The sequence below is a fragment of the Ambystoma mexicanum genome, chromosome 2q, assembly GCF_040938575.1.
Source record: "Ambystoma mexicanum isolate Mex_15411 chromosome 2q, UKY_AmexF1_1, whole genome shotgun sequence".
In the NCBI taxonomy this organism is placed as follows: domain Eukaryota; kingdom Metazoa; phylum Chordata; class Amphibia; order Caudata; family Ambystomatidae; genus Ambystoma; species Ambystoma mexicanum.
Genome location: NC_090924.1, coordinates 356,000,339 through 356,016,237, shown reverse-complemented (window position 1 = coordinate 356,016,237; position 15,899 = coordinate 356,000,339). Strand labels below are relative to the sequence as shown.

The 15,899-nt window shown below is 45.5% G+C and overlaps 1 protein-coding gene across 3 annotated transcripts in view; it reads right to left on the bottom strand.

Moving 5' to 3' along the window:
- RBBP6 (RB binding protein 6, ubiquitin ligase) overlaps window positions 1–15,899 on the bottom strand; it is a 726,265-nt gene that overhangs the window by 65,895 nt on the left and 644,471 nt on the right. For 2 of the 3 annotated variants that reach the window (XM_069647373.1, XM_069647376.1), the window contains one exon: window positions 8,724–8,825. The exons of the other annotated variant lie outside the window; for it this stretch is intronic. In XM_069647373.1, coding sequence (XP_069503474.1) covers window positions 8,724–8,825 — 102 coding nt within the window. The remainder of the gene's footprint in view (window positions 1–8,723; window positions 8,826–15,899) is intronic. 3 annotated transcript variants of the gene reach the window in all.

The following is a 15,899-nucleotide window of genomic DNA, read 5'->3' as shown; positions in this document are numbered from 1 at the left end:
GAATTGAATCCGTGCTGAGACCGGGAGCCAGTGGAGGCTTTGTAGGGCAAGGGAAGGGGTGCAGTCCCTGGGCTTGAGGTCAAGGATAAGTCTTGCTGCCCTATTCTGGGTTAGCTGGAGGCGTCGCAGGGTGGACGAAGGAAGATTAAGGAGGAGGCTATTGCAATAGTCTAGCCTGGAGATAACCAGAGCACAGGTAACAGTCTTTGGGGGAAGGTGAGGAAGGGTAGAGTTCCTTTGAGAAGGAAGAGCTGAAAGTGCGACTTCTTGACATGACAATGTCCTGAATATGAGGGATGAAGGAAAGGACGAAGTCAAAGATGACAGATTCCTAGCTATAGAGGAGGCGGCAGGGTGGAGCCCATGGAGGAAGGCCAGAGTGAAGGGAAGAAGTAGGGTGCAAAGGACCAAATAGGGAGAATCTCTGTTTCGCTGGCATTGAGGCAGAGGTCCTTGGCAATGCACCAGGCCTGGATGGCAGAGAGGCAGTAAGGGATGGAGGAGGGTGCAAGGGCGTCAGTAGGAAGTTTGAAGAGTTGTTTGTCGTCGGCGTAGCACTGGAAGTTGGGGGAGGAGGAGGAAATGAGGCGTGTCAGCAGAGAAAGGTATATGTTAAAGAGCCAGGGCGAAAGAATGGAGCCCCGGGGGACGCCACAGGTGGAAGAAGTAGTAGGGGAGGAGAAAGGGCCCAGAATGGTTTTGGAGGAACGGTCCGTTAGGAAGGAGGTAAGCCAGTCCAGTGCCTGCTCTGGGATACCAACGGTATCATGGAGCCTTTTTATGAGGCTGGAATGGATCACTGTATTAAATGCAGGAGAGAGATCAATAAGGATGAGGACAGCAGGGGAGTTGGAATCAAGGGACGCAAGCAGTTCTTCACTGGTGTTCAGAAGAACAGTTTGTGCCTCTGGATGCTCGGAATCCAGACTGGTGGTTATGAAAACCGCCAACAGGTTTGGTATGAGAATTGAGTTGGGGAAGGGCCAACTTCTCGAGCAGTTTCCCCAGGAAGGGGGTGATGGAAATGGTGCGGTTGTTGGCTGGGCAGGAAGGGTCTGCAGAGGGTTTTTATGGAGGGGGCGCACAAGGGAGTGCTTGAGGGAGGAGGGAAAAGAACCAGTAGCAAATTAGTGGTTGTAGAAATCAGCAAGAGGAGGGGCGAGAGAGGAGATGTTGTCCTTGATGTTCTGGAAGAGCATGGGGCAACCTGTTTGGAAGAGACCTTCATGGAGTTGACAACTCTGGTGACTTCTTCAGGGGAGACAGGAGCGAAGGAGGAGAAAAAGGAAGGTGAATGGTAGCGGGGGGATAAAGGGAAGTGTTGGTTTGGAAGAGTGCGTGACAAGGCTGTTCAGTATGTCCTGGGTTTTGGAAGTGAAGTGAGAGGCGAGTGCATTGCAAAGGGCCTGGGAAGGAGTAGGGGCAGAAGATACTGCAGACAGGTTGGCAAGTTCCTTGCAGATTTTGAAGAGTTCAGCCGTGTTTGTTGGACGCATTGGAGACTCGTGCCTAAAAGTGGGCTTTGTTTTGGCACAGATGGAGTCTGTAGTGTCTCTGGATCAGGCGGCAGGCCAGTTTATCAGAGGGTGAGCCTGAAGTGAGCCACTTCCGTTCAGCAGCCCTGCACTTACATTATTGGTCTGTAAGTTCAGAGTCATACTAGGTGTTACGATTGGAGGCAGGTTTCAGGCGGCTCCTCATGACTGGGGCAAGGATGTCATTGGTGTTGGTAATAGACAGATAGAGGTTGCTGAGGGCAGAATCAGTGAAAGTCTGTTGGGTGGGCAAGGGGGGTGAAGGTGGAAGAGAAGGCAGCAGCTAACACTTGTTTCATTGGACGGATGTTCGTGAATGAGGTTGGCATAGCATGAGTTGTCACATGGCCATAGGGACCCAGATGAGTGGTCAGGAGGGAGTGGTCAGACCAGGAGAGAGGGCTAACCAGGGGTGTAGAGAGAGTGAGGTTGGAGTGGATGATGGCATCTAGCGTGTGTCCAGCAGAATGGTTAGGGCCAGAGGGAGGAATGGAGAGAGATAGGGAGGAGCAAGTCAGCAAAGAGGGTGGTTGCTGTGCAAGGGGAGTCTAAGTGGAAGTTGAAGTCATCTAGTAGTAGCAGGTTGGAGGTGGTAGAGAGTGGGTAGGAACACAAGTCTGCTCACTCAGAGAGGAACCGAGAAGAAGTGCCTGGTGCCCGGTAGATGGTAGCAATGGCCAAGGTGGTGGAAGGAGAGAACCAATTTGCATACTAGTTTCTCAAACGACGAATAGGGCTGAATGGGTAGGATGGAAGAAGGAATCCACTCTGGGAAGATTAAGGCAACCCCACCGCAGGCACGGTGCAGTCGAGGCTTTGAGGTGATCTAAAGCCATGAGGTAGGAGTGTGTCAAAGGAGGTAACTGAGCTGGCATTAAACCAAGTTTCAGTGAGTGCAAGAGCATTCCACAGGGAGGGGGCCAGAAAAGAGAAAGAGCACCACTGCGCCACCTCCCCACCCCCGCGCTACAAGCGGCCTCTTTGATAACAGTGAATAATTAACAGGTTTTGGGAGGAAGAGCAGAGGGTCCTCGTGGGATGATATCGGGACACCTTGGCCTGCAAGTATTCTGCCCCAGACTTGTGCATTGCCTGATGAGTCATGCAAAAAACATTAAATTGGATATGGGAATTCACTGGGAGCCAGTGAAGCTAAAATAGACTGGGATGAGTAAAGGCACGGAGCGTTGAATGACAACCGGGCTGCCGCTTTCTGCAGAACTTGCAGACGCTGGATTTGAAAAGCAGGTTGCCCCAAATATATCCGGTTGCAGTAGTCAAGTGATCCATAATAGAGGCTATGACTACTTGTCTTCTACAGTCCGAGGGGAGAAAGGGAGAATCTTCCCGATGGTTCTCAGTTTAATAAACCCAGCAACACACACTGTGGAAATCTGATCCTCCCTGGAGCCAGAGGGCAGTAACATCACCCGAAGGCTCTTGAAGTAGCTACTCCAAGAGGGACATTGCCCCAGAGACCAGCCAGAATTCCGGCATCCAGTTGGAGTTCGAGATAGGGGAGCCAATCAGCAGGACCTTGGTTTTCTCCTTGTTGAATTTAAGCCCATTTTCAGCCACCCACTTCCCTATTTCTGAACGACATGTTTTCAGTTTACCTGGAGGTTCCTGCATTGGCATGTCAAGATGAAACACCAGTTGCGTGTCATCAGCGTAGGTATGGAAACGTATCCTGTGATGAGAAATAAGATCAGTCAGGAGTCAAAGATATATATTAAAAACAAGAGGGGTGAGAGAAGACCCCCGAGGCACACTGCAGGAGAGTTGTCGGGGCAGAGTGACGGGCACACCGATTGTGTATGATTAGATAAAAAGGAAGAAAACCAGTTAAGAGGGGTTCCCGGAATGTCGGCCTGCTCATGCTGGCCTGCTGAAGTCGCTGTAGAGGGGTCCTACGAGAATCAGCACCGGGACCCCTCTATGATCCAGAAAAAGCATGGCATCATCAAGCAGGGAGACCATAATCGATTCCGTGCCCAGTCTGGGCTTGAAACCATAATGGAAAGACTTATCTGTTGAATATTTCCATATGTTATGCTAATATTAGGGGCAAGCACGATTCACTAGTATAATCAGTCAACTGCATACTTGAAAGGGTGCAAAAGTTAATTCACTTCTAGAAAGTGTGTGACCTGAGGTGTCACCCCTTCTGTAGGAGTTATGTAGGGGGTCACAGATTCCAAATTTCAAATAGGGCAGAATATTATCAAAAACACAGGCTATGACAGAAGAGGTATGATAGTGTGTATGGGAGACTTTGGTGTGAGATGGTGCTGTGAATTCATATAAAACAAAAGGGGGTTTGGACTGAACATTGCATAGTGGCAGATACCACAGCATAGTGCACCATAGCATGGTATAGCATGGACTGATTTGCAATGAAATGTAGGAATAACACTTACTTAATATTAACATCTTAAACTAATAACATCTAACATTAATATTAGCGGCAGCTCCGTCCATAGCTCCTTGGTGCAAATCATTGGTACACACTGGCCGTCTTCATGAGGCTGCAAGCACAGGCTCAGCAATGTTGCTTGGAAAATACATGAATAAAAACTGCTTTTGCGATGTAGATGTGAGTGAGGCTTTTGTTAAGTAATTCTGTTTGAAACAGGTCATTGTTTAATGCTTCCAAAGTAGGAAGCTGGAAGGAAAAATGTTATAGCTAGGCCATCCACCTTGGGTAGCTGAATTATGTGTAAAAGGTGAAAGGAAAGCTGCACGTGTTAACATTGTGGACGGTTCAAAAGGGGCCTGGCTGATTGAGAGGGAGTTTGTTTGATGGGATGACATCACTGTGATAGGCCGGTATATTGTATGCCTTCTGTATGGGGTATATACCTTGAAAGGAGAAGTGGGAGAGTTAAAAAGGTGCAATAAGACGAAGGATTAGGGTGGCAGAGAGAGGAAACAGACCAGGGCTGACTGTGGTAAAGAGGTCTTTCCTGTAGAAAAGGAGGAGGAGGGGGAGAGAGACAGCAAAGCTGGCGTTTTCAAGCAAGGTCCTTTTGGGCATATTTGGATAAGTAGATCAGTTACCAAGTGAGGAAATTACATTGTGTTTGTATGCAATATAATATTGTGGTATGAATGGTACAAGTGTCCTTGTGGGAGGTTTTGTAAAAAGGGATTTCTGAACACTTTCACATTTATTGAGCTGGGTAATGTGTGAAACATGAATATACCTTGTTTATTGCTAAATGCGATTTGTCTCTCTATTTCCAATGACATTTTATAAACTACATTTTGTGCATTGCCCATGTTTTGAAAAATATAAATGCCAGAGAGCACGATTATAAAACGATTATAAAAAGAAAGTGTGTGGTTGTTCTTTGTATAAATATATTTCCATGATAACATGTCACGTGTTCAGCATATCAAAATATGTGTCTACGGCCAAGAGAACCCAGGCCAAGTAAGGGTAATTATAAACTGTTTTCCATATCACAAACACATCGTTCTCAGGTAACCTGGTAAGTCTATCCTGGGTAAATACACTGGACCAGCAATGCAATACAAATAAGGTAGAGAAATTGTGTCCTAGTGCAACTTTAAGTCCTGTTTTTGCTCCAACAAGGGACTCCTATTTGAGTCTAGCCCCATGTTTAGTGGCAAGCTAGGAAATCTCACAATATACCCTACAACCCAAAATACCCTACACTGCTCACTCTCCGCACTTGTAGCGTGTAGTCCGGGAAAACCATCACGTTAGCACTTCTCACCTTGATCGCGTCTCTTGTGCTAACGGTTTGTAATATGATGTCAGTCTCGGTAGTTGAAAAGAGTAGCCACCACCGGCCTTGGCTGCGCACCCTGTGGGGGTGGTCTGTTCGGGACTCTACGTACCCTCTGAACGTGAAAAATGTTAGGCCCCTCGGACGCAGCACCTCTCTTACCCATTTTTCCAGAAACAAGTCCATCGCCAGCAGTCCCGCTACTCTCTTTGAGAGCACCACTATCCTGATGTTTGCCCTTCAGGATCTCCCCTTCCTAATCCTCTTCTCCCTCACCCGTGTACAGGACATCGCCTGGCGCACCTGCACGTGGAGCGACTTGACTGTGTGCTCCATCTGGCTGATCCTTTTCTCGGCCTCCCCCACTCTTTCCGACACCGCCCTAAAGTCAGTTCTAAGTACGGTTACCTCAACACCCACTTGGCCTATCTTATCTTCCATGCTCTTTCTGGAATCCATCACTGCTCTCAGGACCTGTGCCATCGCGGGTATGTCCTCTTTGGCATGTGTCGGCCCCTCCAGGGGCTGGCCTCGGCTTCCCTATTGAGCATCCCACTGTATTCTGGCAGCATTACCCACAGCAAACTGCTCCATCTTGCTCTGCGTTGCTTTGGTGGGCTTCTCATTGACCAGGATTGCAGCCACTGTGCCAGTTCCCAGACTCCTCTGCACTCTTCTCAGGCAGCAGCCCCCTTACCAGCCCTTGTCAGCTGTGTGGAGGAATTTCCCCTGTTCTCCTCACCTTCACGCCCCAACCGGTAGCTGGGCCATGTCCCTCACCCCTTCACTCTTAGTCCACTGCAGATCACCCTTTTACTGCAACCTGTGTGTCAACGTTCATATCGCCCTCTCCCAGAGGGGCAAATGTCCATTCGGTATTCCCCTACTTGACCACTTCTGCATCCAGGAGGGGAGGTTGTGCCAGCCCTGGCTTACCACGAGGCCGCCAACAGTTTAGTCCCCACAGCACAATCCAGGACTCGCTCTTACAGAAACAGCGCTGCTTCTCTGCACTCAACGGCGCACTTGTATGTACACCACTTCTCCGGCGCCTGCATCCTAACCGTTGTCACTGCCAGCACCTCCAGGGTGGGCACTCACTCTCTCCTCCAACCCCACCTTCACCCCACACTCAACGTCTGGGGGAAGGTGGTATGCACCTCAGCCCGGTTTGGAGCGCTCTTCCAGGCCCATGCCCAGTCTCGCTGGGCTCTCTCTCTCTCACTGCCGCGATCTGTGGGGCTTCTCTCCTGTTGGGTTGTCTGTCCCCCACAGGCGCCTCAGCCCCTTCATCCGTGCGGGCAGAGATATTCCTCTTTTCTCTGCAGAGGGAGGGGGGATACACTCCACCTCTCCATATGGCGCACCCCGCCAGGCCCTACTTCGCCCGCCCGTGCGTGTTCATGCTGCCTTGGTATCCGGGTTTGTGCACCCGTATGGGCATCCGCCTCATCCCCGGCACCACGGCCCCTTTGTGTCAGACACACTCCTTGTTTCGTCTTACCGCTGAGGGTCGACCAATCAGAGAAGTCCATGGTCCAGCTGGAGCTCCTACTGCACGGCCCCGTATGCCACGCAGGACTCCACCACCAGAGTGCTGCTCCCCCCTCTTCTACACTTCACGTGAACGTCCTTCTGCACTAAATGTATCCCGAACCCACCGGGAGGTGCCCCTGCAAAAACAGCGCTGCTTTCGGTTTCCCTCAAACTTTGAGGGACGGATGTTTAATCGGATGTCGGAGGGGTGGGGAGGGGTCGCGGTGCATGAGCCTCAACTTAGGCAGCCATCTTTTCCTGCGTACCATTGAATTTATTTTGTTGAGAGTACACCATCTCCAAAGTTCATGGGCTACCTTGCAGGAAGTGGGTGGGGACTGTGTCCTACCCAGCTTGTTGACAGAAAATATTGCAGAACTATTGTTGCATAGATAAGTAATCCCCAGCCTTGGACGAATAGCAGGAGTCTCTGAAGAGCCAGAAGGATTACTTTCATGTCCAGCACTGGGATGTGCGAGGTTGAGTCCAAAAGGCCCCAGAAGTTGTGTATTTGCAGGTCATTCAGAGTGGCTCCCCACCTAGATCTTGTATATAACTAAAGCCTGAGGTTGTGGAATATAGAACGGAACTCGCACTGAGAGGTTATCTTCTATCTAACAGTAAAGCTCTGCCTCTTGAGAGAGAAGGATCCAAATGAAGGTTGAGGGTTTTTGTCTATGGTGCTCAGCCAAATAATGCCTATTGCCCCTCATATGTAGGCCTGGCAAGGGGGACTACCAATACAAAGATTGATATATGATATAATATGGCATTTATAACGCGCCTATACACAAGTTAGAGACTTGCAGTGAGGGTAGAGTGGCCATAAATGATCTGGTTTGAGGCAGTAAAGGAAAATAAGTTCTGGCTAGCTTTCAAAAGCTGCCACTGTCACAAGAGAGAACTTTTAAAGTAGACATCTAATTAATAGATAACCACCCTAACAAGGTTTAAAGGCAATCACAGCAGTGGGATTAGAAAGATAAATTAGTCTGAAGATCACTATTCATCAGACTATGATCATCGAAAAAGAAAGGATCAGGGCCCTGAAGCGATTAGCAGGGCCTACAGCTATGTATAACTGGTGGCTCGCAATTCGTTGTATAGATTGCTGCTGGGCAAAAGATGTTACAATCAGTGTCCTAGTATGAGTATATCTTCTGAATCTGGGGGAAACCTGTCTGAACGTACAGTACCAGTGAGCAAACCAAAATGGTACACGTGTTTTGGAGCCTCTTTTCAAGATTAGGACATCATAAGACCATAAATGATCTGGATACCTCTAATTGTGAATGCAGGACAGAATTCTTAAGAAAGTGCTTTCAACTATTTGCCTTTAAATTAAGGGATATTCCAAGCATGGGAATCTTTACTAGAACAGGTGATTTTGATAGGGCCAATAAGCCCGATTGTAAAACTGTAACCAAAGGACTTGTAGGATGAAAGACCTGTCTGAAGCAAAGGGTGATCAATTTATCAAGCTTCTGCAATATGTATGCAGGAACTCCAAGCTTTCTGCTACATCCCAATCGTGAGATTTACACCTCTTCTAGTCCACTAATCAACAACGGTTCTGCAAAGCAACTTCAACAATGCCCTTAAATCTAGAGTCTTGGCTCCTTGCATTCTATGCCCGCCAACAACCCCTACACATGCACTAAAACAATTCAGATTTGTATTTATTTTTGCACTTTGAGTATATATCTGTACGAACACTACAGCAAGAAGTTCCCAAATGACGTGCACTAGATTATATTTAAACTAATTTTAAAAATCTCAATGCGAACCTGCGCAAAGCACACTACCTCACAACTGGAACAGCAGGGCCTTAACAGATGCCACAAAACCCTAAACTGCCAAGCACCACCCACCCGTCAACGCAGATTATAAAAATTACCTGGAGTAGGTCCGCCGGCGCTCTTTCTGAATTTTCTGGTATTCCAGAAGCTCCTTGGCAAAGTCATTTGTGAATTCATCAAGCTTGGATTTCTTCTTCACCCTGCAATACACAGGGGGAAGCTTTTTAAATTCCAGAAATCTTCCTCTACCTTGCACTGCTCGAATCTGCACTGCTTAAATCTACAGAGACACTACACTACATTAGACTAAAAACAACACATACAAGTTTAGCTCATATAGTATGTCAGAGAAACCCCAATTCTTAGGATCCTACATTTTAGATCTATTGTAACATGACAGACACAAGATATTTTACTATTAAGTGATCGTACGTCCGTACCAATATCTATCACGGCCTGATTTTTCCTGACCAAAACAGATTGCCAGTGCAACGGGAGGCTTACACGATGTCGACGCGTGGAGGTTTTCAAACGATGTGGTCGGTGGCATTGGAATGTTCTGTGTATTAACCATCATCTCATTGAAGGAGACATCTGGAGGCAGAGCACTGGAGTTTGGTTAAGAGGTCAGAGATACTTATAGTCCAAACAATCTGGACTAGGGGGCTGGTCAGCTATTGAGATCTGTGCGTCTGAACAATGACATTCCTTTGTTCATTCTTGCATACTGAGTCTCTTCTCTGATGATTTATAGGAGCTAAGGGGACAGTTTATGGAAGATATGACACAGGCAGTGCTACAGTAGATGGTGCATGACAGAGGCATAGGTGATGAAGGTATGTCAAGGGAGATCTAGATTTCTAGGCATCACAGTATGGAGAAAACCACTTGCTATCTCATCTGTAACCCAGCAACGCAGAAGGCCTCACTGTTGAATGTTTACATAGTGAGGCGGATATCGGACCATTGATTGCCTCAAGGACAAACACTGCATCACACAGCAAACCCTTTGTCATTAAGAGCCAAGAATGGCTGCTTTGGCATCGGACACCACAGGGCCCTCTGGGGTTGTCGGGTAAGGAAGGAGCGAGATAGGAGTGTAGTTCCTTTGTCTTTTTGATGCCGTTTGGGTTTTGATGAGCTACAGCACTCTGATCAATCGGGGCAGCATGGCTATCTTAGTTATGTATGCAGCCTTTTACTTCCATTCCCTCTCCTTTAACTTGACCTTTTTGCATGAACTAATAGTACTGCATGCTGTGATCTTCAAGTAAGCCATACATGTAGAAATAGTGTTTGTCCTGCTACATCATTTTATCCTCATACTTTGTACACACATGAACAAGAGCAGATCTGAAGGTAATTGAAACGTTGAGCTAAGAAATAAAATTCTGCCAAATTAATGTTTTTTTCTGTGAACAAACATGCACGTTCTTGAAGATAAAATAGTTTTTGGCATACGGGTATGCCAAGTGATCCTCTCACATGAAGAACAACAGATATTAAACATGCAGACTGCTACTGCAGTGCATAGGGAAACTGGCTAAAGACTGATCTCAAAAGGACAGTCATCTGTGTGTCATAGGCGATTGACTGCATTCATGAAATTTCTTATTCAAATTGTAGGCTTCCAGTCCTTGGGGAAAGAAGCTGTAATAATTGTCAGCCTTTCTAGTTGTATGCATGGAGGAAAACAATCCATCCATAGGTGGGTCTGACAGAAATGCATTATAACAAAAGCTATGAGCAGAGGAAATGCATCAAACCCACTATCAAAATCTTACTGCAGAAACTTTGAAGCAAAATACTGCTGCCATAGCACACAGAGGCATGCATTTAGAACATGTGAAATGTATAGAATTTTGTTTTAAGTACGAGATACATGTACCCATATCCACAGACTGTTATGATTTGTTATTTGGAGGATAAGGAAAACCTCACTATGTCCAATTTCACTCCAAACAAACAATTGTAATGTAGATGCCCATTTTTAAAAGTGCTTTATAGGCATGTATATTCCACCAGATTGCTACAATTTATGCCAGAGAAAAAGGGAATAAGTGTATTAGGAGAGTTAGCGATGTGCCAAATATTAACCATCGTGTTAAATGGGGTAACCGGGAGGATAGCGCAGGGGAACGCACTCTCCTTGGAAGCAAGACGCCGCGCAGCAACACAGGTTCGATCCTCGGGTCCGCACTTAGAAACCGCTAGCTATTAAGCGTGTTATAAATAACAAATTACAATTACAACCATGCCTAGGGTCTGCACACATTACACATGCTTAATAAGTCCACAGCCCACAGAAACATGCAGTTTAATTGTTTAATTTGAAACAAAGAACAAGGGCTATAACAGACTACCAAAAGGGCAAAATATAGGGGAGCTTTCTCTAAGCCCTATTTCTAGGGCCCAGAAACATTGCACTACTTGGTTGACAGCGTATTTTCTCAAGAGTTATTCTAAGTCTCCCACCGGTAGTTTTCAAGAACATACAAAACAACTATTTTGGAAGGAGAAGAATGGTTGATTATGAGGTAAACACTTTGAATAAGCTGTCAACAAGGGAATGTCCACTTGATATATACATTTATGAAAATATATTCTACATCCAATGATGTGCATTAAAATATCTAAAATAAATTACAGGTAAAGTAACTTTTTAGAAAAAAATGCCACATTCAGAAAATGAGATCACACCGGGTGCTAAAAAAGTGTCAAAACTCTAGCAAGGTCCTAAAGGATCTTGGTGTGACTCTCAGCCAACTTTAGGAATGTAATACCCAAACTGCAACATCTCCAATGTATTGCCTGTAAAACGGAGTCTCATTTGGATTGGCTGCTAAGAGCTTACAACAGAGTGAAGGTTCTTGGAGCAGTAGCCAGAGATGTCATTGTTTTCTGCAGAAGAGGAAAGTTGAGTGTTGAGGTGGTTTTCGCACAACCCTCCAATAAGAGCTGTAGAACCGCTAACCTTAAGGTGGTATAGTGCACCCAACCCATAAAGGGAAGCCAAACAGCAGCTCTTCTGGAGGGTAGTGACAGCGCAGTCAGGCTTAACTCAAGGGAGGGGGAAGTAGGCTGACACAAGGGTACAATTAGTCCACAAACGTATGCAAAGAAAACAGGACACTGGCATACCATACACCTTTATTAGATTACACGTATATATCTAGTTCCATTAAGTACTTTAAGACATAACACAAAGTAAAAATACCTAGTGCATGTATAAAAACAGAAAATCGTCACAAGACACTTCTCTCCCTATACTAAAATGTAAAAATGTAAGCTCACTATCCAGTGCAGTGATGTGGGGCTTGAGGGAAAAAAAAAGGAACCAGACGTTTGAACATACAATTATGATAGTCAAAACAGAATCACAATAGTCAACACAGCCACAGTCTTTCTAGATCGCTTGGATTTAGCATTTAGAAGATGCAAATGCAAGCTTCACAGTCAATGTAGGGCCTGCGGTTAACTATTGCAACACATTCAGAGACCACCAACCAAACCTTACACTTCAAGAGAAAAACAGATAGTGTCCTAATCATACATTCACATTAGCAGACATATAATAAATGAACATTAAAACAAATGAAACATCACAGGTGCAAGCTAAAAGGTTAGTCTTTGGCTTACAATTCTCTGGACCCCCTGACTGGATGCAGGAAAAATGTCCTGTGGCAGTTAAGTACCCCATAAAAGTCACTTTACAAGAGTTTCAGTTGAGTAACATGTTCCCCATAGAGAAAAACAGGAAAAAGTCAATATGAAATCTGTGTATATGGGGGAAAATGTGAGGCAAGTTCAGTTCTACACCACAGGTGTGTATTTGGTAACAAACAACCCCAGGGGATGACAGAGGAGAACCTTAGGAGGCTTTGAGAACCAGTAGCCCTAATAGTAGATGCAGCACAGCAGAATGAGCCAGCCCCAATGGCAGTCAATGGTAACATGTGATTAAAGCCAAACTGCAAAAAGCCTCGACTACGGACCATGTGAACCCGGGGGCAATTATCAAGAATAACCCACCAATCGAGGACTCGGAGGTAGGTACTCATGGTGATGGTTCCAAAAGGTAATTTCAGAAAGCCCAAACAATCTGCTGAGGACAAGTTCTCTTTTCTAGGTGCGGTTTACACGATCTGAACTGCAAAGGACTTGAAACCCGGACAAACAATGACGCAAGATAATGGAAAAGAACAATCGACATTCCTAGCAGTGGGGTCCTCAACCCTGAAGCAAAAGCAGTGGAGGACAACATTAAAAAGGCAGAAAAACCTGATAGAGCAGGTTCTGGTGGCTCAATGAACAAAGGGCAGCGCTCCTACAGAAGACAGTCCCGCAAAGAAAACGTTGGTGGGGTGAGCCAGGACAGTCCAGAAGAGCAGATGAGGTAGTGTACTGAGTCTCAATATAACTTCTAGGCGACAACAGCTTCTTACAAGGAAGTGGGATGACCACAGCATGGGAAACAGGAAGCCAGCGGTAAAACAGTCTGGCGAGGGCCCCAGCAAAGAAAGCCTGACCAAGACAACTAGGGAGGCCACAGGAGAGTGAGGCGGCCCAGGAAGGACGTCCTACAACCAGAAATCACAACCGGCACCAGCCCAGGACACACAGTACAGCCAGTATGACCGGAACAGGTCCTAAAAATTCAGCAAGAAATCTGTAGTGATCCTCCTGCAATTAATTAAGCTACCTTCCTTGCAAGAAAATTGAAAATTCGGTCAGAACTCGGTGCAGGGTCTCCCTTGAGGGGTGGCCTAAGCCAGCCCACCAACCACAATAGGCTACAAAGAAAAGGATGACTCAGCCAATTCCGATTGGCCCAAAAAGTGACCAATCACCTAAGACTACACTCAGAGTATTTGAAATGGTCAGCTCACTTCCAGGAAGTGGTCTACACCGATTCAAATCACTATAGTGTGTGCATTGCTCGGCTCACAAAGAGCCCAAATATGCACAAGAGCGATTTTAAGCCTACCTTGTGCTTTCCCTGAACAAATGAAGGCCCTAAAATAGGGGTCTGCAACATTCGGCTCTTCAGATGTTGACTATTGCTGCCATTAGCACTAGTCAGTATAGTCAATGGGGAGGGATCATGCGAGTCATAGTCCAAAACATCTGGAGAGCCTCAGGTTGCAGAACCCCTGCCCTACAACAAAATGACTGAGTTAAAGACCAAAAATACATTGGTACCCTAAATGGCTACCAAAAAGGTACACTAATCTATTGATGCAGGAATTCATCTAGTATCAGTGGTGAAGCCAAAAATAAGTTACAGCTGCCATCATCCTACTCCCTAAAAACACTGCCGGGTGATATTACTCTAGGGTCAAAATGCTTAGAAAGCAACACTGTCTTAGGATCATTAGGATCATTACTAGCAACCATGGGAGCACATACTCTAAGGGAGCCAAAAAGTGTTGCAGTGGCAGGGGACTTCAGTAGAAGTCCTTCTGACTGGCAAAAATCAATCCACTGACCCCCCCCCCCCCCCCCCAAAAAAAAGAGGAAGGTAAAAGACAAAGGTAAGGGGACCATAAAAGGGACCTACAGAATCACCAAAAACGAACTCTGTCTTAACAGTGAGCAAACGAAGACCTGAGCCCTGGAGCAGTGGAGCGGATTGGTAAAAATCACAGAAGGCGGCAGACCAAAGAAACAGTCTCAGTGTCTTAGGACTGAATGAACAGCAATAGTGGTCATGTACGGAACAATGGTCCAGCTGTCGCATAATGGGACCAGCAATAGCAGGCCTCGGGAAAGATGCAGTGCTCTGAATTCAGGATCACTCTACACAAGCCAGTCCTGGAAGTCAGCCTAGCATAAAAATGCCTCATGGAGGTGGATATCTGACTGGTACCTCTTGTAGAAGGCACAGCATACTTCAAGGGCCAAGTCCCAGTATTTGACAAAGTACTGTTGCAGTGTTATCTTCTATGCCTTTATCAGGATTAGACAACGACTTCACCGTCCACTCATGCACCATTCAAAAATTTGGCGGCCAGTCAATCATTGCTGGATGCCACATATGAACTTTTGTGGGCATATACGCTCAGTTAAAAGATGAACCCATGTGGTTATTTCTGGCTGCCAGTAAACAAAATATATGAATTGAACACAACTGGTATTCATTTTAAAGTTGTGCCATTATGTTATAACTGCATAATATTCATATGGGTGCTGGGGGGTAGAGGGGTGAACAATCTCTGGTACTAGGCTGTGGAAAACGTTTAGATATAGAAAAATGGCTCAGAGGAAACTTCAAGGTCATCACCCTTGTACTCACTCAATTATGTGTTCAACCGAAAGGACTACTCAAAAAATTAATTTGTTATTAATGTTATTAATATAAGTTTCATCACAACAATTATCAATAACACTTTAAAAAAGGGGTCATGCCCCTTATAGACGAACATTGCTATTTGATTATCTTAACGCTGGGTCTATACATCCAAATAATGACGCTAGAAACAGTTTAAATGAATTGGTTCCAAATATGTTTTTTTACGGCTTGCGGCTATCTTAGAATTTAAGGAGTTGCTTCAATCACAACACATTTATGAGTCCACGACTTCTTCAGAAGTGGACCACAAAATCTTTAGACGCTGTACTCCAAAGTTAGTTCTTTTCCACATTTTTTAGTACAGTATGTAGGATCCCATATATCCTCCTTTTTACGTCATCCCGGGAGCTACCTCAATCACTCACCACATATAAATTGGAATGTATACATGCGTTCAATGGTATTAGGTAATACAAGGACATCCCAATCAATACAGTCTAGTCAAAGTAAAATAGCTGTCCTACAAAATGTACTGTACAATTGTCAAGCTACATATTTCTGGCTGCCACCCATTCAACAAAGGGAAACAAAACACAGTTGTCTGGTTACTTGACTTTTAAAGAACTAGGAGACTCCATTTTAGGGAACATGAACGTCTGGACAAGGATACCTACCCAGGGAGATTATATGGCCCCTTTACGGCAGCCTCTAGCTTAGTGAACACTAGGGAAATAAAACACAGCTTGCACCCCTGACTGACTGGGGGAGCAAATGAATAGGAGCATATCAGACAAACAAAAAAAAACAATCAGGAGCATCACAATTTAATCCGAATTTTCTTCACTAGACAACATTTGAACACATGTATCTGCTCTAATCGTAACATGAAGCAACAGTGTCTGTTAATTGCAGTTTATTTTCTACTTCTAGTGCTTGCAATTTTGGTCCAGGAAAAAAAGTAATATGGCCAGGAATTTAGAAT